At 44.9% G+C, this 27,394-nt stretch overlaps 1 protein-coding gene across 1 annotated transcript; it reads right to left on the reverse strand.

The window, feature by feature from the left end:
• Positions 1-350: 350 nt before the first annotated feature.
• Positions 351-27,258, reverse strand: LOC106569976 (ETS domain-containing transcription factor ERF). Its single transcript, XM_014141781.2, has 5 exons — positions 26,674-27,258; positions 7,804-8,038; positions 5,901-6,013; positions 4,001-4,887; positions 351-3,897 (listed from the first exon to the last, which is right to left on the reverse strand). Exons 1-5 carry the CDS (start codon positions 26,693-26,695, stop codon positions 3,331-3,333), a joined length of 1,824 nt encoding a protein of 607 aa, XP_013997256.2. The 5' UTR covers positions 26,696-27,258; the 3' UTR covers positions 351-3,330.
• Between the last annotated feature and the right edge of the window lie 136 nt (positions 27,259-27,394).

Raw genomic sequence — 27,394 nt, forward strand, 5'->3', positions numbered from 1 at the left:
GGAGAAAAGTGTAAATATTGTCATTGTTGATCTTGGAGAATGTGTCTGCTACACTTCAGGTTCCTAGACAACACATTCATAAAAAGTTACATCTGCACAGACCTCAAAAGGGCACAGAGTAATTGTTAACCAAGTTGTGAAACTTTAGAATACAATTTTGAATCAAAAGGTTTACATTTCTCTGTGACTAACACCTCCACAACAGTGCGGCAGTAAACGTGTCAAGGTGAAAGAAAAGTTGCTCACAAATATAGTACAGCTAATGAGGGTGAGGGCGAAAGGCATTGCCCTGAAGCGACAAATGAATATAATAAACTCGTGTAACTCATATATAAAAAATAAAAAGACACTTTTCCATTTTTACCTGTTTTAATTAACCCTGATTACAATTTAATTACAAATAAGGGGGGAAAATACAAGAGAAACAGAAGGTATAAATGTTGCCTCATGGTACGGAGTCTCATCTCTTTTGAGTGTTAAGTAACCACTGAAAGGAGTGAAAGAAAAGAGTGAAAGGAGAGTGAAAGAAGAGTGAAAGCAGAAAGACGAGAGTGAAAGAAGAGGGAGAACGACACCATTCAAATAATACAATGTCAAAACAATAGAATGTATTTCTTACCGAGTCCTACCCAAAAATAAATCTATATACACACAAAGACCCCAAAAGATAATATTTCAAAACAAAGGTAATGTGATAGGATTATGTGAGCTCCTCTTTTCCATGTCTCCATAATTACAAATACAACTAGCTCAGTTGAAGTTACAACTACCATTTCAGTTCAGCTAATAGTAAGATGGAGGAGTTGTCGTTGTCTGGAAAATACATACTGAAAATATAAAATACAAAACACGAGAGATTCAAATAGCCATGGAAAAGAGGTAGGCCCAGAGGGGTACAAAATAATCAAATAGTAAATAATGTTAATAATAATAACAATGACAGTAATAATCATTTTGGACAAATAATAAAACAGCAATATTGAGCGGGAAAAGTAGGAACATTTTTTAGATTCTTTTTTTTTGAAGCAACAAGGCAGCTGTCAGTTACAATGCAAGGCAGGACAAAATACTTGCTGGGTGGCTAAGGCAACACCAGCATCTGCATACAGACACCCACTTACACCATACTAGTGCTATGAACAAACTCTGAGCGAGTCTTTTTTTTTGGCCCGGATCTTGTTGAGTTACAAAGGCTGGAGGGACCTAGACGGCACCCGCAGAGCGTCTTCTCAGATTACGGGAAGTCCCTCTCTGAGGTTTTGTGATGTCATATCCTGCATGGGCGAGGGTTGTTTCTTTGGTTAAGAGTCTTCCAAGCCAGAGACTAGTACGGGGGTGGGGGATCATTTCGCTAGTGATGTCACCTTCCTTTTACTCTAGGTTAACCCGCATTACAGCCCTCTTAGCAGACCAGCTCTACCTCAAACATGTACATATTCAGGTGGTGGAGTGTTACTGCTGCATTCTCCTAGTATAGTTCATGGTCCAAGACAAAGGCTAAGTCCAGCCAAACGGTGGGTTCAATAGACAACAAAGGTGCCTTGTCCTTGTGTTTCCAGGAGAGTTTGGGTTGCTGAGAGGGGGTGAGATCCTGGTTGGAGTTGGGGTTCGGTGGGGGACAAGACAAGCGTGTCTGTTCTTTAGTGATGGCCAGAAAAGGTGACCCCCAAATCTTAAAAGTTTCCACAATGCAACATTTCTCCATTATTTGTTCATTTACTGGTCGCTTTTCACCCACCAATCTTCAAGCCCCCCCCCAAACAGAATACTTGTTTTTACATTATAAATATAAAATGTGTCCTGATTCCTCTTGCACAAGAACTCTTTCCAATTCAGCTCCACTGTCAAGAGAGGCAAGGTGAGAAGAGGATCCCTCATATATATGCCCAACATAGTTATCATTAAAAAATAGCATTTCCTGATTCATATCAAATTATTCTTTTTTGAATTATAACATTTGTATTTAATATATTCAAATAAAATGTGTAGGATTGGTTTTAGTCATTCAGAATCTGTTTCTTGGTATAAAAAAAAGGCAAAGTGGCAGTCAGTGTATAAGGTCACACCAACAAATTTCAGTACGGTATGCTCGAGGCTTCTATAGAGTGTGTGTGTGTACATTATTTGGCCAGGGTAATTCATTTATAGTCGCCTGTCAGTTTAAAAAAAGCACAATCTCAATTTGTCTTGTTTGTTCAATAAAATAGGCTGCGTATTTTTAAAATACAGAAAATAAAAGGAATTAAAAAAGTTAAAAATGTCACTAAAAGGCTTTGCATGAGCCCACCTGGGTACTCATTCATTTCACGGTATACCTTTTTTAGGGCGTGAGGGGAAGAAAAAATAAAATCGATTCATTTCAGTTCAAGAACATTGTATATACAGAGGTACTTCTACCCCTCCGTGCACTGCAAATGCCCCACCGCGTCTCCCCAAATACTGTCCTTTTTTCTTTCTCTCTAAGGGAGAAAGAAGCGGCTCAAACCAGGGGAACAGAGGAGACCTCTAAGATAATCTTTCAACACCATTTCAAGCAGACAAATCACCAATCTCCTCGATTCACTCTCCTTATAAGATTGTGCAAAAGTAATGTAGGGTCCCCACATTAATGGCCCCTAACTTGTAGGTTCCTAACTTGAAGGGTTTTTGCTGCTCCCCTTTCTGGACCCTGCCCAGTACACGAGCTGTCCATTAAGGCCTGGTTGCACGCCATTTTGTTTTTTTGTCCCTAGTCGGTGGGGGACGATGATCAAAGAGAGAGCGCTGACTCCAACACAAATTCAGTCCTAATTCTCTAAGTCAGTCCCAGTGATTAGACAGATATGGACAGGGAAGTCTCTTCGTTGTGACTCCTGAGCTCCCTTCCCAGTCAAAGGTGATAGAATAGTTGACAAGAGTTGGTACAAGGCCCCTCACTTTCCTCTGCTTTGTAAACCATTGTACGTGAAGACAGGCACTTCTGTAATCTCTTTTCAAGTCTGTTGAAGATAGAGGGGGGGGGGCAAAGGAGCTATGGGTGTTACTGGGAGGAGATGTTGAGGGGAGATGGGAGGCACCTAAAGGGAGTGTACAGGTCTAAGGGATGGATCCTGGATTTAGGCCCTGGGGGGTCTTTTGTTTAGAGGGGGTGTCAGTATTCATTTGTGTCTATGACCATCCCTTAGTGTCTCAGTCACAGCATGCTGAGCTGTTTGTTAATGTTCTGGATTTAACGTGTTGAAAATGGGAGTAAAAAGGCTTTTTGCCCAGGCACTTGTTTCTATGTGCATGCTTGGTTATATGAGTGAATGTGTATGTAGGTACGGGCATGTGATTGTGGGTATCCCTGCCTCAGCAAGCTCCATGGCTTTCCAGAGAGAGCTGGGCTGTGGCTCTCTGCAACTCGGAGCTGGCCCTGCGCTGGGCCGGAGGGGGAGGAGCGCGCAGACTCAGGGACAGGCTTCTCCTTGGCCCCTCCCCATTCTCTGACTGCCTCCTTGCTGGCTCCACCTGTTTCTCCGCCCGCACTTTCTTGTCCTCGGCCTCATCGCGCTCGCCATCGGCCTCCATCTTCTGGTCCTCACTCCAGCGGCGTTTGAAGCGCAGCTTCAGGGGGATGCAGAGGGTGCCGCCGGGACTGATGGGAGGGCCTTGGCCCGGCTCGCTCTTCAGGCCCAACAGGGAGGGGGTTAGAGGGGCCATGGGAGGGGCGGCGGGGGTCTTGAACACATCCTCGTCCAGGTCGTCCTCGACGATGGCGCCCAGGTTGCCGTTGGTGATGGCAGTAGGGGCGGTTCCGTTGGTGGGATGAGGGGGGGTGAAGACGTCTCCCTCGTCGTCGTCGAGCAGCTCGTCCTCCTCGCTGATGTCGGTCACCTCCACCTCCTCATCGGACTCGACGTCGGAGACGGGCTCCACCTAGACAAGAGACAACAGGAGTCATTGTTGAGCACATCTCTTTTACATTAACAAACTGCTGGTTAGTCAGGCTAATCTTGATTCTGGTTAGGGATTGGCTCACCTTGATTTTTGGGCCCACTGAGGAGGAGGAGTTAGAGAGCAGCCCTGAGGCAGCATAGGAGGAGCCTAGGCTAGAGGAGGAGCCCCCGGTAGAGGAGGTGGAGCCGTCCTTCTGTTTACGCCCCAGCGGAGGCGGCTGCAGCTTGAACTTGAAGGGCGAGGGGTGCTGCTCCTCCCCTTGGTGGTGGTGCAGCGAATGGGAGTGGGGCATGGGCGGGGCATGGTGGTGGGCTGTCATGGGCTTGTCAGGGGCGGCAGAGGGCCTGTGGGGCTGGGGGACCACGATGTTGGGGTAGTGGAAGAAGGCTCTGGGGCTGAGGTGGTAGTTGTAGACGCTCTGGTGGTGGGCCTGCAGGTAACGCTTCATGTCGTCCGGGTTGAAGGAGAAGTGGGAGCCCAGCATGGGGCTGAGGGAGGGGGACGGGGTGTAGGGCAGGTGGGAGCCAGGGGTCATGGAAAGGCCCGGAGACAGCGTGGGGCCCAGGAGGCCCCCAGGGCCCGGCAGGGGGGACACAGGGAACGGGGACATGGGGTCACCGTGGACCCTGTGGCCGGGCGGGGGGCGGCCTAGCCCGCCAGGGCCTCCGTAGGTGCGAAACAGTGAGTCGTGGGAGAGGCGGGGGTGGAGCAGGCCGCGGAATGCCCGTTCAGGGCCCGCGCCGCCACGTTCTTCACCCCCCACGCCTTCCTCCAGCTCAGAGTTGGTGGAGGTGCCGTCGCTGCAGTCGGAGACAGAGCCGCGGCCCAGGCGGCGAGCCACGCTGCTGAACACGCCCGGGCTGCGCAGGTCCTCACTGGGGGAGAGCACGTCGGACGGGGTGCAGGGGGGAAAGCGGAAGTGGCTGCCCCCAGTCGGCACGGGAGGGGCGCTCTGGGGGACTCCCCTACCTGGAGAGAGACGACGAGAGGACGAGTGAGTTAGAGAGGGTAGGAATGAAACTGAGGTAATCAGAGAGGGTAAAATAGAGAAAGAGAGATGAGGAAAACAGTAGAGGAAAAACAAATGGGAGGCACTAGGTGATAGGATGATTGACTGAAAGTGAAACCAAGTAAGAAGAAGCAGGTGAGTGAGAGGAAAAGTCACTTTATACAGAAACAGAGACCGAGAAGGAGAAAAACACTGCTCACAGTGGCCATGTGTTACATTCCACTTTCCTACGCTGCCATGCCAAACTGTGGCACACAATAAATTCTTGGCATCCTCGTCCGTGCCAAAATTAAATATTGGAAAGTTGTTCTTTTTTGCCATCACAAACATGGGTCGGGTTGCTCCATTTTCCTAAAACCGCTGAGTGAGTTAACGTCGGAGAGGCATGGGTGTGTGTGACCGTTATATCAAAACACACGTCAAAGACCCGGACCGCATCACATATGGAGTATAATAAAAACGTCACGCAACAGTTATGCCACATGGTATCAGGATTCAAGGGTGCTGTATTTACACTGTGGTGGCTGCGATTACCGCTGGAGGGGATTTAAGGGAAAACACTTGGTATGAAGCGGATAAACACATATGCAATCATCGCTACGCTACATAAACCTGATGGGGTTGGAGTGGTGTTTTAGCGCTTAGCCCGGGCCATTACCCGTCAGCCGCTGTAGCCGTTTCCATTACAAAACGGCGCTACTATGGGTTAAGCACTCAGATCTGTATTAGTGTAGTCTTTGATACGCTTGTAATTGGACAGATGCATTAAAAAAAACAATACAATTCATTCTCTGTAAATACATACGAGGCCTTTATGGAAACACTTTAATAGTTCAGACTTCCCAACGATGGACACTTTATAACATATTCATCTAGACTGCTGGAACTGCTAACAATGTTGATGTCTCGGATCACTCTGTGCCAGTGACGGTCTCTGGTGGGTTTTTAACCAGACTACAGACAGAGTACTGACCAGAGCCCATGTCGATGAAGGGGTAGTTGACCAGCACCAGCTTGTTGAAGTTGAACTTGTAGGTGAACCTCTTCCCTTTGGTCTTGTGGAGGATTCTCTTGTTGTAGTAATATCTGGGGGGGGTCAAGGTTTGCATGGTTACTAACCCTTTGTTTAAATAAGGATTAAATACATTCAATTACATACTTTTCAGCATTACTGAGTGCAATACACAGAAAAAAAAAACCAAAACGTGCAGCATCCATCACTGTGTAGTTGTTCATCTAAGGGTATCATTATGTGCCGTAACCAACCATGCCACAAAATGAAACGTAATGACTGGACTCTGTAGAATAGTACGTCTCTCTTGCAAGATGTGTTTTACCTCAATGAGACAAACATTTACAAATAACGGTTCAATAAAACACACAGGGAAAGTGATTCAGTCTTGAAGAACTCCTGTTGCACTGAGTGGGAGGAAGTCCTCAGAGACTGAGTGCACTACCAAAAGGCAGATAGTTCTAGCCTTTTTATTGCTGATCCTCTCACTCAGTGTCCGCACCGACTCGATGAATGAAGGGCCTCTTCCCGATTGCCGCGACTACAAATTATGACTAGAGTGGGCTCCCACCTACACACTTGCTAAATGACAGTGATAGTAGAGGGCTGCCTGGTGCTTGCTTTGATATAGACGATGTGAAGTGGAGACGAGAGGTTTGGACTGGAACATAATGTTCACAGGCGCAGAAAGAGAGGACTCGAACACGTGGGGGGGAGGCCAGGAAGTACCACGCGAGCGCCAACACAAGCACACACTGTGTGATACGGCGAGTGACTTTACTGGAGTTGACACACACACACACACACACACACACACACACACACACAGAGCTAGGCGAAACATGCGGGGACACACATGGGCTACGGTGCTTTGAAGAACATTTGAACTCACTTCAAACAAAGCACCAAGGGCTAACGTTACTACTGCCTGAATGCCACAGCTTTACAGCAGCCCATTTTGAACACTAACGCAGCCCGGGCAGCCCCCGAATCAAAGCCTGAACCCTAATGAGGAAAGAACATTGCAGTCTTTCAATTACTTCAGAATGGAAAACGACTTTCATTGAAGTGTTTTATGATAGAACAAAAGTACCATAGGTCAGGGTCAGAGCGATCGAGGAGACTAGTTTACTATAGAAACAAACCGACAAGGCGCAGATGGGATGGAGGAGGACTGGCAGAGAAAGCAGCTGTGACGAGTCATTGGTAGGATGAGCACTAGCTGACCCACACCAACCTACGACTTGAAGGTGACGCTGACAAGCCAGTATGTGGCCAGCGCTGCCTGCTAAGTGTGTGTGTGTGTGTGTGTGCGCGATAGCCAGAGATGTGTGCGATTGAGTGAGGGAGTGAGTACAGACTGAGGACTAAATAAAAGCTCTCTTCCTCCCACGTGCTCTGCGGTGTGTGCGCGTTTCTAAAAGACAAACGTTATCCAAATGAGCCGTCACATTAAAACGAGGGACCTTGACGTACATCGGAGATCAACAAGTCGTGATGAACTGCGCTCCCTGCTTGCTCCTGCGTTCTCCTCCCCCTCTCATTGAAAGAGTAACGAGGAGGGAGCCACTCCAGAGCTCTCATTATTCCGGCCCAACTTAAATCAGCTAAAAACGGTCTTCAAATAGAGAGATATTAGTTGAGTTGGGTGTTAGAGCTGAAGCAGAAGTTTAAGCACACTGCAGCCCTGACTACAGACTTCCCCCACTCCTGGTCTAAGAACAAAATACCATTCAATCTGTATTTATACAGGTTTCTCACACTGATATAAAATCTATTTTGCAAGAGAGATTCGCTCACTTCCTTCTTCATCCTACAATACCCAGAATCCCAAAGTCGAGCGACAGTTGTTCCCGTTTCTTACCTAAGCGCCCTGCTCAGCTTGTCGTAGTTCATCTGAGGTTTGCACTTGCGGGCGCCCCACAGTCGGGCCACCTCTTCGGGGTCCTTGATGACAAACTCTCCGTAGTCGCCCTGCCAGGCGATGACTTCATGGTACTCTTCCTTCCGCAGCAGCTCCAGGATGAAGCACCACAGCTGGATCTGTCGCGAGCCGGGGCTGGACTCGGGCTTGTAGGCCCAGTCGGGGAAGGCGAACCCTGTTGACGGGGAGAAGGAGAGAAGGGGTTAGATGGAGGTGTAGTGTTTATACGCTGGGGTTGGTGGAACATGGGGGTGAGGAAATCAGAGGCAACAGGGAAAGGCGGGTAGTGGAGAGTCGACAAAGGGTTGAAGAATGGGTTAAAAAAAAATAACATTTTCGAATTGTGTGTTTCATTCCCATGTGGCGGGTCACAAGAAGATTACTGACTAAGTCACTTTGGATAAAAAGAGTCTTACAGAGCTGTGCTGGGATCAGCGTATAAAAGCAAAGGAGGTTGGTTTTTGGGGTAAATTTGTTTTGAGTTTGAAGTCAAAGCTGTACAGGGATTGGGCCTGGTGCTTTCCTATCAGTTTCATGTTCATCGTATATCAGCCTTGAGCGTGAAGACAAAATAAAAAGATAGAACGAGCATTAGACACAGAACATGTGAGAGCGAATATGTGTTTTAGCGATGTAGGTTGTCCTTAAAGACTCAACACCACTTCAATAGAAGACCAGGCAGACTAGCAGAGACATAACCACACACACACACACACACACACACACACACACACACACACACACACACACACACACACACACACACACACACACACACACACACACACACACACACACACACACACACACACACACACACACCTCCTTAGGACTAAATGTGCTCTAGCAACCAGGCCGAGAACAATCTCTCATAGAAACATATGGGCACAACACAACACATAAAAACGCCCTACGGAGTGCATACCAGAGGTATTTATGTTGCCATAGGAAAACATTAGGACATATCTAGAATAGTAGAGTAAACACTTAGATAAAAAAAACACAGTCCGCAATGCAGGCATTGTCCCATTGAACCACCTGTTGGGCCAAAGTCCACATTTGTCACTATAAATCTTCATTCCAGGTCAAATGCTGCTGCACCAGAATGACTGTGATGCCCCTTGTCACTAAACCTCTTTGTAAGTCTACACGTTGAAACCATGAAGGTAGATTCCATTTTGCAAGTCACCCAGTTAAAAGCCTATGACACGAGACTCATTCAAAGCAATAGGATAGGCCAAACCACTGAACTACTTCAATGGTCTCATCTGAAATGACTAAACAATGAATGGTCCTGATAGCCATCTGATGCTTCACAGCCCATAAAGCACACGCATATCATTCCCACATCGTAGACAATAGGGCCCAGATCAAATGGCGCCACTTCAGCATCTGTACCACTTGGGCAGATGCTGGGAAGCTGGTGCCGACGCACAGCAGGAACAGAGAACGTGAAAGCAAGTGAGCAAATTGAACAAACACACATGTACGGAAAAGGTAAAGTGGGTGCAGAGTGCTACACACACACACACACACACACACACACACGAAGAGCAGCAGTGCCCACTGAGCGTGCGTCAGTGCTGACTCATGGCCTGTTCTTGTTTGTCATTCAGCTTTCACATGGAGAACGCCTTTCCCCTCCGCGCTGCCATCCCTTTCTTTTCTTCGCTCCCTCTGACACCATCGCCTAGCAACAGGGTACTTTAGCTCTATAAATAAACACACCGAACAAAAACTAATTCAATTAAAAGGTTCCTCATTTTTTGTTCAGAAAGTATGTGGGGGGAGGACAGAGGTAAGAGAGAAATTGGGCGAAGAGGGGCCAGGGAAGAGGAGGCGTCAAAGGATAAAGAGAGAGAACATCTTGTCATCTGTGGTTTCACTGATGAAAGTTCACGGTTCCACTGTCCATTAGCCGGCCGCCTTGTGAAAACGACAGACATTCACCGGTGTCCGTCACGTACAACAAATCTCTAACACTCGCAACGCTGCTCCTATCTAGACAGAGGAGTGCAAAAAAAAAACACAGCTATTACAAGCCTGTTTTCTGCTCTGTTGCGCTAACTACAAGTGGTCCTGGTGGGACTGCTGCTGGTCCTGCGGGTGACAGTAACTATGATAGGAATAACACACAGGTAAACACGCTCATAGCGCAGCACCATAATAACACACGTGTGGTGTGCTGATACCTGGGACTAGAGTCATGTAGTTGGCCATAATGACCCAACGAACATCAAGTGTATGAGGTCAGTAAGAATGCACAGTCGTCCAACCATTTTCCCTGGGTCTTTCAGAGAAAGAACGGAAGGAGTAGTGACAGAAAGTGTATTTTTAGGACTACCACCAGAGAACCTATTATTCCAGGAACCTGAATTTCCCTTCCAGCAGAACACACAGGATCTTTACACGAGAACCATTTTCATATGAGGCTTTCAATACAGCTACTTTTATTAAAACGGCCCTATGACGTCATGTGTTTATAATAGTAGCTTTATTAACAGGTGTGCATTGTCCTGAACGCCAACTGCTCTGAGACCAGTGGCTCCGTCTCTTTCTCACCCTGTTCCCGCCATCAATTCCCCCTTTTCCCTCCCTTCCTCCTATTCTTTGCTGGCTCTATATTTAACTTCAGGAAAAGGTTGGCTGACCTCCGTTTGCTAGTGATGGCTGTCTGGCCACAGAGATGGGTAGGTGAGGGCACGGGGGCGAATGGACTTGTTCTCCGAGTGAGTAGAGCGTCGCCACTGGACTTACCCTCCATTGACTTTCAACAGGGACATGCCACGGTGCACTGTATTGACAAACACCGTTTGTTATATTGCGAGAGGGCGAACACTGTCAAAAAAACAAGAAAGCAAGCACAAAAGCTGCTTGATGCTAAAAAGTGGATGCTAACATTGACTCATGCTAGCATAAGGGCTAATAGTTCCCGATCCTACAGACATGGCCATCAACACCAACTCATGATTTTATTTAACTAGGCAAGTCAGTTAAGAACAAATTCTTATTTACAATGATGCCTACCCAGGCCAAACCCTAACGACACTGGGCCAATTGTGTGCTGCCCTATGGGACTCCCAATCATGGCCGGTTGTGATACAGCCTGGAATCAAACGAGGGTCTGTAGTGACGCCTCTAGCACTGAGATGCAGTGCCTTACACCACTGCGCCACTCGGGAGCCCTAAAGCCAGATGGGTCCAAGTATTAAAAGTGAGAGAAGGGGGTGGCTTAAAAACCCAGGAATGAGACAGAAGAAAAGTAAATTAACGTGTAGGAGAGAAGGGGGTGTTAAGGAGTTGAGAAGAGTAAAGAAACTCTTGATATGCGATCGTCATCTTTACATCAACAACCGTCAATGTCGACGCCACCGAGATGAAAGCGAGTTAGAATGCGACGGTGGTTGGACCGTTGTGGGGCTGGACTGCGACGGTGTAATGGATCCCGAGGTGCGCCGGCCAACTGTGCCCAGACAGAAACCAGACGCGTCTAGGGGAGTTCCGTGCAGTGCAAGCTGTGATTAAATCAGCCCTAGATGGTTAGACAGAGCGAGTGTTTGCGCCAATTTCCCTGCTATGTGAGGAACTGTCGAGTATGAGTGCAGGTCTCGCCTCGTGCGGGGAGGACTCTGAGCCAGTGTTTATAAGCACGCCTGTGCAGGCCCTGCTCAGTCTCAACTCTCAGCAATAGATCCCTGGGACAGACTTCCTAAATACTAGTCTTGGAGACCTGAGGTTAGGAAATGGAGTTGTGTTGATCTCCATAATAACTTGATTTGTGCGTATATTATTAGCAACTAAAACAGCACTCATAATTCACTATAAAGTATTTGGTAAACCTCAACCAATTTGAAGATTTGAGTAGGAATTGTTTGACCAGGCTTGACCCTTAACACTAGAACCGCTAAAGCAGTCATTTGGACTGCTCATGAATAAAGAAATGTAAAAAAGTATAACTCTGCCATTTTTAAAGTCATGCCCCCATTCTGTCCTTGACTTTTCTTTAAATAAGTCTATATAAACACACCATTGTTGTTAGAATCTTAATATCACAAACAGTTCTAGGAGGGCATGTCATTTTGTGAATGGTTCCCTTTGTCCCTCCTTTACCCGACAGTAGGGCCCTGCTCCTCTCCTCCCGACAGCCCAGCTGATAATCACCCTGATAATGGTCTCAAACCTGAACTACACCGAAAATTCTTTCACAACAGATGAAATAAATGAAGTATGATGAATGAGAAAGGAGAATGGGTGAGTTGATGAGCGAGGGGAAGCGAATGACAATTATGTAATCACCACATTGTGAATGAACAGGGCGGGCCATTCTATTGATTCAGTCTACCTCAAAATGTTATGTACCCTATATCAGTCCACCGAATCTAAGCAGTCTTATCAGCCTACTCAGTGTACACAGTGAGAGCGTGAGTCATTTACAAAATGACAAGACCAAGACGAATGGATGCACATGCTGTGTTAGGGTTGCTACAAAATCTCAATGTAAACGCTCAGATGGTGGGGAAGAAGTGAATCATGACACCTGATGATTTTCCTTCTGATTCTGAGCCTCAGCCTGATCCCTACACCTTCGAGGCCTAAGCGCAAAACAAAACAAAAAAGGCACAACGGTGCACACAGAGCAGGTGCCCGCGCCGCCACCAACTGAAAACAGTGAGACAGGAGAGAGGAAGGGACGGCACCGCTCGGATTGAACCCGCCGGCGACAATGCTATGGCCCAATTGTCAGCACAAAATGTAATTGAGAGAGCAGGCGCCACATCTTAAGGGGAAATAAAAACACACCAAAAAATAATAATCTGTGAAGCACTCACCATCTTTCGTTGTTTATGTGACAACTGATGCCATTGCGTGAAGATGCTCTAATTGGCTGAAAAACATTGAAAAGTTCACTGTTGTGATAGAAATGCCAGAATTGCTATTGTGCGGATTTTCCCGATTTACCAAGCACACTTGGCGCGTATCCTGATGTTTAGACTATTGAGGACATCATTTGACCAGGCGTCTTAGAGGTATGGGGCTTTTTTTGTTGTTATCGTAAATAAAATGTAAAAAACTGTTACCGCGTTCCAACACATATGCTTTCCATTTCATAGTTGTAACAAAGGCATTCCAAGAATAAAATCGATTGAACACTGGGGGTGTCACCCGATGCCGAGCAGTTCTAGTGTTGAGGGAATGGTAGAATAGCAAAAATAAATAAAAAAAACACTTGAGAGGTATTTGCACACGCTTAAGCCTTCTCACCCCAACATCGTTAAGACTGCTGTGAACCATGTGACTTCGTAGAGAGTAGAGCCAGTGACCTGGAGAGGTCCTGGAAGCGATCAGAGGGAACATGGAGGGTTGTCGGCTGGGTAAGCCTGGCTCAGTGCAGGCTTTTTTCCTCCATGCTCTGGGCTGGTACTAAGAGGGTCATTTGCAAGACCCCTGGACTAAATCAGGTCCAGGCCAAGTAAGAGGACGACATGTATTTATTGTCTAAATCCCCACTACCTCAGAGAATCAAATCAAATGTTATTTGTTACATGCTCCGAACACAACAGGTGTAGACCTTACCGTGAAATGCTTACTTACAAACACTAAACTCTTTATTTCTTCTTAAAACTGCATTGTTGGTTGAGAAAATATTTTCGAAATAAACGAAAGTAAAAAATAAAATTAAAATCTAAAAAGTAACAATAACGAGGCTATATACAGGGGGTACCGAGTCAGTGTGTGGGGGTACAGGTTAGTTGAGGTAATATGTACATGTCAGTAGGGGTAAAGTGAGTATACATAGATAAACAGTGAGTAGCAGCAGAGTAAAAAAAAACAAAAAAAACAGGGGCAAATAGTCCAGGTAGCCATTTGATGAACTGTTCAGCAGTCTTATGGCTTGGGGGTAACAGCTGTTCAGAAGCCATTTGGACATAGACTTGGCGCTCCGGTACAGCCTGACTAGGGTGACTGGAGTCTGACACTTTTAGGGCCTTCCTCTGACACTGCCAGTTATCAAGGTCCTGGATGGCAGAAAGCTTGGCCCAAGTGATGTACTGGGCCGTACGCACTACCCTCTGTAGCGCCTTGCAGTCAGATGCCGAGCAGTTGCCATACCAGGCGGTGATGCAACCGGTCAGGATGCTCTCGATAATGCAGCTGTAGAACTGTTTGAGGATCTGAGGACCCATGCCAAATCTTTTCAGTCTCCTGAGGGGGAATAGGCATTGTCGTGCCCTCTTCACGACTGTCTTGGTGTGTTTGGACCGTGATAGTTTGTTGGTGATGTGGACACCAAGGAAGCTCTCGACCTGCTCCACTACAGCCCCATCGATGTGAATGGGGGGCGTGCTCGGCCCTTCTTTTCCTGTAGTCCACAATTAGCTCCTTTATCTTGATCGTGTTAAGGGAGAGGTTGTTGTCCTGGCACCACACTGCCAGGTCTCTGACATCCTCCCTATAGGCAGTCTCATTGTTGTCGGTGATCAGGCCTACCACAGACACTGTGGGACATGCTGCTGAAAGAAGTCAGCTCTGATTGGCTTTTTCTCATAGACAAGCATCCTGGCTGTGACATGGAAATGGGCCTATCCAGAAGGCAGTGGTCTGAAGGTGGGTTCTGACTGGTCTGTCCAGACAGCCTCCCAGTGGGGTGGACCCAGATTGGCCTGTTTGCACAGTTGGCCCTTTCAGCCCCCTGTGGGTGACAAAGACGGAGACAGTCGTCTGGGCCCCCAGGTTATTGGTGGTGGTACAGGGGCCTGACAATCACAAGCACACCATGGGGAGAAATGCAAGTGAGTTCCATTGTCTTAACTCCTGTCAGTTTGTTATATCTTACCCCCTGCTCCTCTGGTATTTGTTCTATCATTTGAGACACACTATCTCCTGGCTGTGCTCAGATTCGTATTCTGCATCATTCCGCCAAGGAGGGAGATTCATGATATGGTGCACTAAAGTCGGCTTCTGAACTCAGGGGCATCCAGGCAGCACAGATTAGAGGTATGGCCTGTGCTCTGTTGGAGACAGACGGGGCTTTGGCCTCTGTAGACCGCAGCAGTGTCTGGCTTCTTCTAAGCCAAATCTGTCTCTTCAAATCCTCAGACAGCGCACGCTACAAAACTTCACTCAGCGAGGTATGAAATCTCACGTCTGTGTTTTTGCGAACACATAGACTTGCTGGATGATGGGAGAGATTCTGGAAACGTAAGAGCAAACAGAGCAGGGGAAGGGGGGGGGGTGACATGGAAGAGAAGACCAAGAGCTAACATGGACACTGAGACATTCAGAAAGTCAGTGAGAGAAAGATCAAGATGTAGTAGGCCAAGACAGAGCAGGAGATCAAGGAAACGTTAAGGGTAAAAAAAAGTGGACCGGGGGGGGGGGGGGGCTACACGCAGTGGAAAGGGGACTGGAAATGGGGGTGAGGGAGTAAGAGTCAGAGAAACAGATAGAATGTTCTAAACGGGGCAATCTGTGTTGTGGTTAGGTCTCCAGACGGTCTTTACTTTCATTTTTGTTCAGACAGCGGCTGACGACAACTAGGTGGCTCCAGCTGTGGGATTAGCACACAGTCGACATCAGGGCTCCCTCCCCTAACCGACGGCTGTCACCACAGCCCAGAGTAAACCACCAAACCAAGGGAGCGAGATGAATCAGTCAGAGCTGACGCTGCCAATTCCTTCACTGACGGCTAATGCATCTTTCATTTTCCATCTTCCCATAGAGACTAAAGGTCTTCATAGTCATAAGTAATAGTACTCATGGTGGCAGTACTCTACGTGCTTCCACTCAGAGACTTCTCGTAATCAATAACTAGCTTCAAATTGACTTGATACAAATACCTAAAGAGATTAGGCCACATGGGAGCATTTTGCTGTAATTTCAGAGCCATGTTCAATAGCAGGGCATCATTAAATGATGTTTACACAAATCGGTTTTAGGTAGCCTGCATACAGGCTACTGGAATGTGTACAGTCCCTATTTCAGCAGAAACTACCTCAACCTCACGAATGCCCGGCCGCCCCGTCTTTAGTCAGCTGTTCGTACACACACACACACTTGTTTTATGGTCATTTATTTCGTGATGGTCTTCGTCCATATCCGCCGGTTACGCAGTTATACGGTAATTGTGCCAGCCCTAAATGTAGGCTGTGTGCGAATCAAACTTTAGGAAGGCTACATTGTTTATTTTAGTGGAACATGCAACATCTACGGCAGTAGGCCATCATTGTAAATAAGAATTTGATCTTAACTGACTTGCCTAGCTAAATAAAAAGGTTAAATATTATTATTATACATGGTTTTTATCTACTTGTGTGTGATTGATGATCGGCTGTTGCCTGAAGGTGACCATTTTAACCATCTCAGCGTTCACATTTTCCTCATTCGGTTTAATCTAAGTCTGCATTAACGCTGGATCCTCCTCCGAGACGACATTTTGTGCATGAAAATAGAGGGAGTCGATGTGGCGTCGCCACAAAGACTGCAACCAGCATCAGCACTAGCGTGAGAATTGAGAAAGAGCGTGCTGCATTTGTCTGTGTGAGCGCGGTGCGCGTGTGTAACGCAACACATTCAGCCATTTAACTGCTGCGTGGGGGATCCGGCCCGGTAATAAACCGTCGTGTGAGTGAGAGCGTGTGTGTCTGTGTTCAGCAGAGCACAATACAAAAAATGCAGAGTAAATCTTCATTCCCCCTCTATATATTGTAATTAGAGGCGGTCTGATAGAAGTAACATAATTGATCTTTTAAAAAAAGGGGGGGGGGGCCTTGGTGACATTCAGGGGGTTCTCACTCGAGTCAGGTAAAAGAACAAATGTTCTGCTGAATTAACTCTGATCTGTGGTCTCTGGCTGTAAAGCTGACCAACTGGAGAGGAAACAGGGTGAAAACAGACATACCGAAGGAGTTTTAATTAAACCTCCCCTGATAAGATGGAACCATTTGAAGACAAACAGGAACAAGGCCGAGATTCCCTTCTGTTCGGTCGCGGCCCGTAAAAATGACCAACCCTTCTGCTTTCTCCTTCCTCACACCTTACACGCTTTGATCTGGCTTCTGGTGAAGAATCGGGTGCAAGCTGTCAAGTTTGTGTGAAGTAGCGTGAGAAAAGGATGGAGTCCACACTGCTGTGTTCTCACCAGTCCAGCCTTCACACAGGCTTATGTTCAAGGAGACGCGCTTCAGAATCTCACCGAGAGTCCACCACTAACACAAACATTAGTTTGAAGTAAAACACACTACCACACACACACACACACACACGTGGAAAAGCCAAAGCCACAAGGATCCAGAGAGAGTTCTGACAGACACAGGCGAGACAAAACCTCAGGGTTCCGACCAAATCCAGGGCTGGAGCAGACAAACAAAAAAAATACCCATGGTGCTCCCCTCCGTCCACAAGCCACAGGACAGAGCGACCAGCACTATTGACAGCTTGGGGGGACACAGATTGCCATGGGTGAATGATGTGATGGTGTTAATTGTGTCCAAATGCAGTCCTTTTGCATTAAAACAAATATTGTACTAGAAAAACTGTCTACAGATCTGTTAAACACCAAATGGTATACGTTAACTGATATGTCAGACATTTTGGTCCCTTTGACACAGTACTTCAAAGTTCATCTTTCTCTGATTATGCCCGTTTCATTTAGGCTAGACTTAAACCTTTAAAAATGTTAGTTGAAGACCAAAAGGCTAGATTTGAATGCAAATTGTTTTTTAAATTAAAGGCTGTTCAGATTTCAAATGGGGTAGAAAAGCCCACCATATAAGCCTAAGTATTCGTGACATTCTAGAAAGAAATGCTCCTCTTCCAGAGTAAAATGTACCCAAGTTGACTTAAAATTGATGGGTCACATCAAGCTCTGAGTTTGTAAATTTGTGTAGAAGGCGGAACCTCTGTATCCTGTCAGGTGTTCACAGATCGAGAAGACCTGACATGTTATCTGCTCAGCGGCCCGACTATTATTTGGTTCCACTTGGGCTACCCTGGCGTTTCATCACACTGCAGGAGCCCTTTCAACCATGAAGCCGGGACGGGGAGAAACCCTACTGTAGTAGTACACATAGTCCACTGTAGTCAGTCAGTGGGTAATGGACTATGGTGTGTGCTTTTGTTTGACCTGCATTACCTGGGCTTGGTGTGTGTGTGGGCCATAACCAAAGCACAGTTCCAGGCAACAACAAACAAAACAAAACAAAAAATCACGGGTCAGAATACGGAGTTCACTTGCGATGGTGCAGGTTGCCAATCAGACGCTTGAAGTCTGACGACAGTCATAACCTGTTTATTATGGGTTTTCCACAACCGTCATCTATTACTTGGTCAGCTAGGCCTAGCCAACATGTTGGGGATACGCTATCAGCCTAGGCCTAATTCAATCCACTACGCTTACTAATTTGCTTTCCTGACAGTCATGTTTGAAAATGCAGACAGGAGCTGTGTTGAATATTCCCACTGACAAACATGAGCACCCCAGCAGTCACATGCAGTGGCCTGTGCAGGCTAATTGCTCATGTATGGGTCCTTTCACTTCGCACACAGGAGAAGACAACAAAAAGTGCCCGGCAACAGCTGTGATGTTTTACGTGGCGGGTTGACATAATGAGTAACACAAGTGGAAAATTGGAGCTAGCGAGCCACACTCCACTCGCGTCCTACCAGGATGGGAGCGGTGTGACCCATTTAACTGGACTCCCAGTGCAGTTGACAAGGCACCAATGCGCTGTTTCACCTGGGCCAGTCAGCCAGGAGCGCGCAATGTTCCCAATGAAACAGACTTCACTCTATGTGGATTTGAGAACCATGTAGACCTATATGACATTCTATAATCTACAACATAAATATGTGCCTGAATATCATTACCTATAGAGAGAATTATTATTATTTTGTAATCACACTATCAATATTTCCTGGAATGTTGGCACGAGGCTATATTACAATATTAACACAGAGTAGCATAAAGTTACTCCCGTGTGGCATAATGACTAGGGCCGTCTCAGACAAAACAAATTAAAAATATTGGTCGACCAAGAGTCTGTTCTTTCAACCAATCGATTGGTAGAAATGTTAAAACGTGTATTTTTCCATATATAGACACATCCTATGTGTTTAAATCAAATCAACTATAAGCACTGAGCTTGTCTGATGCTTTAAGCGAACTGTTTGATTAAAAAAAATTTTTTAAAAGACACAAATGACTAGAGGGAGTCTGACCACAATTGATTGTGCTGGGCCTGGCTCAGACTTGCGGCGCTGTGTAATAATAAAAAAATAAAAAAGTGTGACTGTGACTAGCAGCCGTTGTCTCCCTCGCCTCCCTGCTGCAGCGACCGCGGCAGAACATCAATGTGTATCGCGCTGTCCGTGTTGCTGAAGCTGCAACATAATTACATCCATTTCCGACTGAAAAGTTTTTAGGAAAAACATTTGTTTAGGAATAACATTCCCTATTCCCTCAACCCTTGCTCTCTTTAAGTGACACATGTATGCATCGTATGCACATGACCAATAGGGCTTGACCTAGAGCATATCATAATTACATTAAATAAATTGGTTATAAACTGAACACCGTAACACACGACAGCAAAATGGATGGAGAGGATGTAACAAACTCAAAACGGGGGAATGTTTACTGGTTGCTCAGGAGATAAAGGATAAGTCGGATATGCGGAATAAATGTGACTAGTTGTGGAAAATATGGAGATCAAGAAAGAGAAGGAGCAAGCGCCGTGTGGATATTAAATTATACCAAACAGGTGCTGTTAGAGTACAATAATTTTTCTGGCCGTTTGGAACAAAGTAAACAGCTCTAAATAAATAAGCTAATAAGAGAGTGTTGTAAAAAAAATAATTATAAAGCATTTATTACAGCAAAGAGTAAAAACAGTTGCATTTATTCGTGAATGCAATTTCCAAAAACGAAATGGTTTAGACAAATTATTCAATGGTCACTTTATTTTAAAACTAAAATGCTTGGATTGCATTTCAAATCATGAATGACTCCTATGCGGTGTGATGACATTAACGAATAAATGATTGATTGATTCAGTAGCCTATATGAGTACTGAAATATGCGCCCTAGTAAGTTCCGGTATCAAGACTAAACGCTCTTAAGCCTACATCTTAATGGTGGTTATACAAGGATACTATACTAAGCCCACTAATGATAACCACATGACTTATTGTTATTATTAGGGTCATCATATTAATAAGGAGATCAAGGAAAAAGGAGGGTTATTATCATCATTATTAACAATTTTAGTTCTGACAATTTGGAACAGCGCAAATTATAATACCAGAGAGACTGGTCTAATTAAAATAAGAAAAATAAAAATAAAGTTTTAAGCCTTTATTACAGCATAGCATAGATTAAAAAGGGAAAGGGGGATACCTAGTCAGTTGGAGAACAATGCATTCAACTGAAATGTGTCTTCTGCATTTAACCCAACCCCTCTAAATCAGAGAGGTGTGGAGGGCTGCCTTAATCCACATCCACGCCTTTGGCACCACGGAACAGTGGGTTAACTGCCTTGCTCAGGGGCAGAACGGCAGATTTTTACCTTGTCAGCTCTGGGATTTGATCCAGCAACTTTTTTGGGTGACATGTTGTGGTTGCCTGAGGCTTGGTGCTCATAGAAATCAGTAGGCTACTAAACAAACACTCAAACAGAAGCATAATCTGTCTTATGTATGTTGATATGATTTATAAAGCAAGGCACATTTAAAAAGTTAGGTTATTGATTATAGGCCTAATTAAGTTGGAGTTTCTGCTCTCCTCATTTTTCTTCGACAATGAAGTCGAGGGCTGTTTTCTCATCCAACACCGCTGCTGCCTCTGCCCGTGTTGTTCTCAATACTAACATGCTGGCTAACTGTGCTATTATGCACATAGCAACATGGTCTAGAAGACGTCAACTCAACAATGCACTGGTGTGTTTCACAACTCCAGACAGGGACCATTATCCAACGCGGGAGAAGGCGCATTTGTTATTAAATCATCTTATTTGTTGCACAATTGTTCTTACATAATATAACCATATACAATTTCCATAGCAAATGTCTTCTTCGACTGGATGGACTGTGCCACGGCCTCCACAATGGATTAGTCCAAACAGACAGGCACGAACCAGACAGGTGTCTTGTACACCAGGATTATTTTTTTGTTACTGCTCGACTAAAAGGACTCTCGGTCAACCCGACAGCCTTTCGGCCAGTCGACTAAATGGGGTCAGCCCTAATAATGACCCAGTTGTTAGAGAGCGGAGTTGGGACACAGATGTGGGAGGACAGTGGCTGAGCCTACAAGATGGATTCCCGAAATGTGACGCATTCAGGAACAAATTGAACCAATGAGTGGAGTGCACGCCATGAAACTACTTAGGAAAACGAAATCTGCCTTGGGGGATGTACAACTGCTCCTCCTGCAATCTTTCTTTTCAGAGGTAGTAAGAGATACCTGGAATCCTGCACAATAGAGGAACCTGGGTGGGGTGCTGACTGAAGGCCCAAGGCCAGAATAACAGTTGGTGTATGAAAACAAAATCCACATTTTACCTCACCCTTTAGCTTCCCAGTTCCCACATCCCATTAGTCACCTTGTCCACATTTTGTGATGTTACAATGTGGGATTAAAATGAATTAAAGTAATTTTCTGTCAACGAAACAACACAAAATACTCTGTAAAGGTGAAGAAGAAGAATTCTAACATTTGTAAAAAAAAATATAAAAAAATAAACACAAGCTAATATATCTTGATTAGATATGTTTTCAACACCCTGAGTCAATACATGTTAGAGTCACTTTTGGCAGCGATTACAGCTGCAAGTCTTTCTGGGTAAGTCTCTAATAACGTTCCAGACCTGGATTGTGCAACATTTACCCATTATTATTTTCAAAATTCTTCAAGCTCTGTCAAATTGGTTGTTGATCATTGCTAGACAACCATTTTCAGGTCTTGCCATAGATTTAAGTCAAAACTGTTAACTCAGCCACTCAGAAACATTCAATGTCTTCTTGGTAAGAACCTCCAGTGTAGATTTGGCCTTGTGTTTTAGGTTATTGTCCTGCCGAAAAAGTGAATTCATCTCCCAGTGTCTGGTGGAAAGCAGACAACACATTTTCCTCTAGGATATTGCCTGTGCTTAGCTCCATTCAGTTAATGTTTTTTATCCTGAAAAACTCCTGAATGATTGCACGCATACCCGTAACATGATGCAGCCACAAGTATGTGTTGTATTGGATTTGCCCGAAACATAACACTTTGTATTCAGGATAAAAATTGAATTGCTTTGCCACATTATTTTGCAGGATTATGTTAGTGCCTTGTTGCAAACAGGATGCATGTTTTGGAATATTTTTATTCTGTGCAGGCTTCCTTTTCACTCCGTCAATTACGTTGTGGGGTAACTACAATGTTGATGCATCCTCAGTTCTATCACCGCCATTAAACTCTAACCGTTTTAAAGTCACCATTGGCCTCATGGTGAAACCCCGGAGCGGTTTCCTTCCTCTCCGGCAACTGAGTTAGGAAGGACAACTATATCTTTGTAGTGACTGTGTGTATTAAATACACCATCCTAAGAGTAATTTATAACTTCACAATGCTCAAAGGGATATTCAATATCTGCTTTTAAAAATGTTGACCCATCTACCAATAGGTTCCTTTCTTTGCGAGGCATTGGAAATTCTTCATAGTCTTTGCGGTTGAATCAGTGTTTGAAATTCACTGCTCAACTGAGGGACCTTACAGATAATTGTATGTGTGGGGTACAGAGATGAGGTAGTCATTCAAAAATCATGTTAAACACTATTATTGCACACAGAGTGAATCCATGCAACGTATGTGACTTGTTACACAAATGTTTAGTCCTGAACTTATTTAGGCTTGCCATAACAAAAGGGGTTGAACACTTATTGACTCAAGACATTTCAGCTTTAATTCATTTGGAAAAACATACACAGAACAAAAATATAAAATGCAAAATGTAAAATGTTCGTCCCATGTTTCTGAAATAAAAGATCTCAGAAATGTTCCAGACGCACAAAACGCTTCTCAGATTTTGTGCACAAATTTGATTACATACCTGTGAGTAAGCATTTCTCCTTTGCCAAGATAATCGATCCACCTGACAGGCGTGGCATACCAAGAAGCCGATTAAAAAGCATGATCATTACACATGTGCACCTTGTGCTGGGGACAAATGACAACTCTAAAATGTGCAGTTTTGTCACAGAACACAATGCCACAGATGTCTCACGTTGAGGGAACATGCAATTGGCATGCTGACTGAAGGAATGTCCACCTGACCTGTTGCCAGAGAATTTAATGTTAATTTCTCTACCAACTTTGTTTTAGAGAACTTGGCAGTACATCCAACAGGCCTCACAATCGCAGACCATGTGTAACCACATCAGCCCAGGACCTCCACATCCAGCTTCTTCATCTTTTGGATCGTCTGAGACCAGCCACACGGACAGCTGATGAAACTGTGGGTTTACACAACCAAATAATTTTTCAAACTGTCAGAAACTCGTTGTCCTTACTAGGGTCTTGACCTGACTGAAGTTCGGCGTCATAGCCGACTTCAGTGAGCAAATGCTCACCATCGATAGCCACTAGCACGCTAGAGAAGTATGCTCTTCACAGATTAATCCCGGTTTCAACTGTACCGGGCAGATGGCAGACAGCGTGTATGGCGCCATGTGGGCGAGCGGTTTGCTGATGTCAACATTATGAACAGAGTGCGCTATGGTGGCTGTGAGGTTATGGTAGGGGCAGGCATAAGCTACGGACAATGAACACAATTGCATTTTATCAATGGCAATTTGAATGCACAGAGATACTTTTATGAGATCCTGAGGCCCATTGTTGTGCCATTCATCCACCGCCGTCACCTCATATTTCAGCATGATAATGCACGGTCCCAGGTCGCAAGGATCTGGACACAATTACCGGAAGCTGAAAATGTCACAGTTCTTCCACGTCCTGCATACTCACCAGACGTCACCCAGTGAGCACGTTTGGGATGCTCTGGATTGACGTGTACGACAGCGTGTTCCAGTTCCCGCCAATATCCAGCAACTTCACACTGCCATTGAAGATGAAGTGGGACAACATTCCACAGACAACAATCAATTGCCTGATCAACTCTATGCGAAGGAGATGTCTCGCTGCATGAGGCAAACGGTGGTCACACCAGATACTGACTGGTTTTCTGATCCACAACCCTAGCTTTCTTTTCTTTTTTTAAAGGTAACTGTGATCAACAGATGCATATCTGCATTCCCAGTCATGTGAAATCCATAGATTAGGGTCTAATGAATTTATTTCAACTGACTGATTTCCTCATTTGAACTACAACTCAGTAAAATCTTAAATTGTTGAATGTTGCGTTTTATTTTTGTTCAGTGTAATTACACTTTGACATTACGGGGTATTGCGTGTAGTAGGCCAGTGGCAAAAAAAACTCTATTTTATCCTTTAAATTCAGGTAGTAACTACAAAATGTGGAAAAAGTCAAGTGGTGTGGAAATACTTTATCAAGGCACTATATAGGCTGGTTAACATAGCACCATGCTCTGAAATACAGTGAGTAAACCAAACTTTAGAAACACCTTCGTAATATTGCGTTGATACTCAGTGTGTATTGTAATATATATATTTATTATTTAACTAGGCAAGTCGGTTAAGAACAAATTCTTATTTAAATGACGGCCTAGGAACAGTGCCTTGTTCAGGGGCAGAATGACAGATTTTTAACTTATCAGCTCGGGGATTCGATCTAGCAACCTTGCGGGTACTGGCCCAACGCTCTAACCACTAGGCAACCTGCCAACCCTTTGCAGTGTGACATGATGCATGACACACCTATTTGTATTAAACTAGAGAAGGACTCGATCTGCGAACTAGACCTACTCAGGGACGCAGAAGGGTGTGATTGCGGCCCGCAATTCAGGGTGTTCCTGCATATGGGGGTTCCTGCAAATATACTTCTATTGGCCCATTTTTAAACCACAAACAAAAGGGCATAGGTAATTTGCAAATGACTGGAACTACAGTAGCTACTTTGCTAAGGCTTCAACAATTAATAAGAATAATAATACAAATACAAAAATGTTCAATTGCCTAGTGTTTGTTGGCTGGCAAAATTTTGGATTAGCCAAAACATTCCCGAATTTTAGGCACACTCATAAGAGATATCGGACCAATGACAATGGTATCGGACCAATGACAATGGTATCGGACAGGCATGTCCCCCATGATGCATGTAATGTTGGCATTAAACAACTTAGCTACTCTAGCTAGCTAGTTAATGGAACTTTGAAAAGTTGTGCCCGAGTTAAAAGGGCAATTCTGTCACTTTTCAACCTTACTAATTATATCCAGCACCATAACGAATTGCAAAAACCACTGAAGTTGGAGACTTATATCTCCCTCACTAACTTTAAGCATCAGCTGTCAGAGCAGCTTACCGATCGCTGCAGCTGTACACAGCCCATCCAACCAACTACCTACCTCATCCCCATATTTGTTTTTCTGCTCTTTTGCACACCAGTATTTCTACTTGCACATCCTCATCTGCACATCTATCACTCCAGTGTTAATTACCTAAATTGTAATTACTTCGCCACTATGGCCTAACCTCCTTACTTCATTTGCACACACTGCATACAGATTTTTCTATTGTGTTATTGACTGTACGCTTGTTTATCCCATGTGTAACTCTGTTGTCACACTGCTTTGCTTTATCTTGGCCAGGTCACGGTTGTAAATGAGAACTTGTTCTCAACTAGCCTACCTGGTTAAATAAAACAAAATATGATCTGTGGTTAAAAAGACAAAGATCCTAAAAAAATGCTTCTCTGTGACGTCACAGGGTAGAATGAAAAATTGTTTTAAATCTTTGATTTTCAAAATCTGAAAAATGTCTATCTGGGTGGGGGGCATTTAAGCTCCCCACTTCATTGGGAAACTCAGTGTTTGACATGTTTTAAATTGATGTCAGCGAGTACAACTTCTACTTCATTTCTTTTTTTCTAGAAAAACGTAGAAAAGTTCTCACATATGTGATGCTTTGTGGTTTTGTGCTGAAGATAATGAAAACGGGGCTGAAAAGCAGTGGCTAAATGTCGAATGCGTGTCCTACAATGCCCAACTAACATCCCTGGTTTCTAATTAGTTAATGGAGAAAACTAAGAAAATAAACTAACTATTTTGTTCATCAACAGGTCAGTAGTGCTAACGTTACCTTGGGCTAATGTTACTCGCCAGGAATGTCCATTTTGGGCGAGTTAGCTAGTCAAGTGTGGAAGTTTGAAAGTTGGTTAGCTAACTGCCTCGACTAATAATAGCCATGTAAACTTCGCTATCAGACACCGATATAGTAAACGGTTTGCTAACAAATAGTTGTGTGAGCAACGGATGTTCCATACTTACCTCAAACTTTCCCTGACAAGTTAGCTAGCTAGCTCTGCATGGTACTCGAGTTGGAAATTGCGGCAATTCATTTCTAACGTTAGTTAGCTAACTAGCCTAGTGCGATAGCTTGTATGGCTTTTCAACGTCTCATTAGGCAGAGTTCTCACTAAGTTATTAGTACGATAACCATGGGTCATTTATCACACAATGGTAGATCATTACAAGTGTATCATTTGCCATGAATGTATGCAGGTGAGATTGTGTTGTTACGTGAAACAATAACAAATGCCAGTCGAGCGCCATAGAGTATCAAGCACTTTCCAGTGGACAACAGGGACAGACGGTTCCATTCGGACAATAGTTGGTCCGCGAACATGATCGTAACTTACCCGTATCCCCCGGGGTTTTCATGGTGACTCTGGTCAATTCAGACAGTTTCCCGTTTGATTTCGAGCTTCGACACCCGGACTTCGTTGTTCTTCTTGATATGTTGCAAAATTCCTCGTTAGCTTTAAAACTTTTCCGTTTCTAAGCTTAGCCTAAATCCCCCAGTTCTCAAGCTCTCTAAACCCCTGCCCCCCTACTGTTCCCGAGTTACTTTTGAGCTCCAAGTTGTCTTTTTTTGTGTCCTTTTTTCACAACTCGTTGAGACGAATGATGTTCTAGCTTTGTATAAATCCAATCGGCAGCTCTGAATGGCGTTGAACTTTATGTCCGTCGTGCCGATAACGGGGGAATGCCTTGTAACACTCGGTTCTAATTATTTAGCTCATCAGTTTAACCGCGTTACAATGTTGCATGGTCGAATCTTCCACATCATCATTCCAGCAGTCAAAACAACTCAAGGAAAATTCTCAATCTGAGTAGTATGGAACCACGTTTTTTTTCTTCTCTTTCTCTTTCTACAGACTTTTCATTTTCCACTCACTCCGTATTCTCTACCCCCCTTCCTCTCTAGGGGTGTCGTGTTTCGCTCTCCCTACCACACGGGGCCGCCCACGCGGACCTGGGAAGGAGCTACGCCTACTTGCCATCCGCCTGGTTGGCGTCACTACACGGTGCGACGTTGCTGTGGAGACCCGCCGCCCGGTAAATTGATGTATCCTGTTT

This window comes from Salmo salar, chromosome ssa14 (assembly GCF_905237065.1).
Source record: "Salmo salar chromosome ssa14, Ssal_v3.1, whole genome shotgun sequence".
NCBI classification, from domain to species: Eukaryota; Metazoa; Chordata; class Actinopteri; order Salmoniformes; family Salmonidae; genus Salmo; species Salmo salar.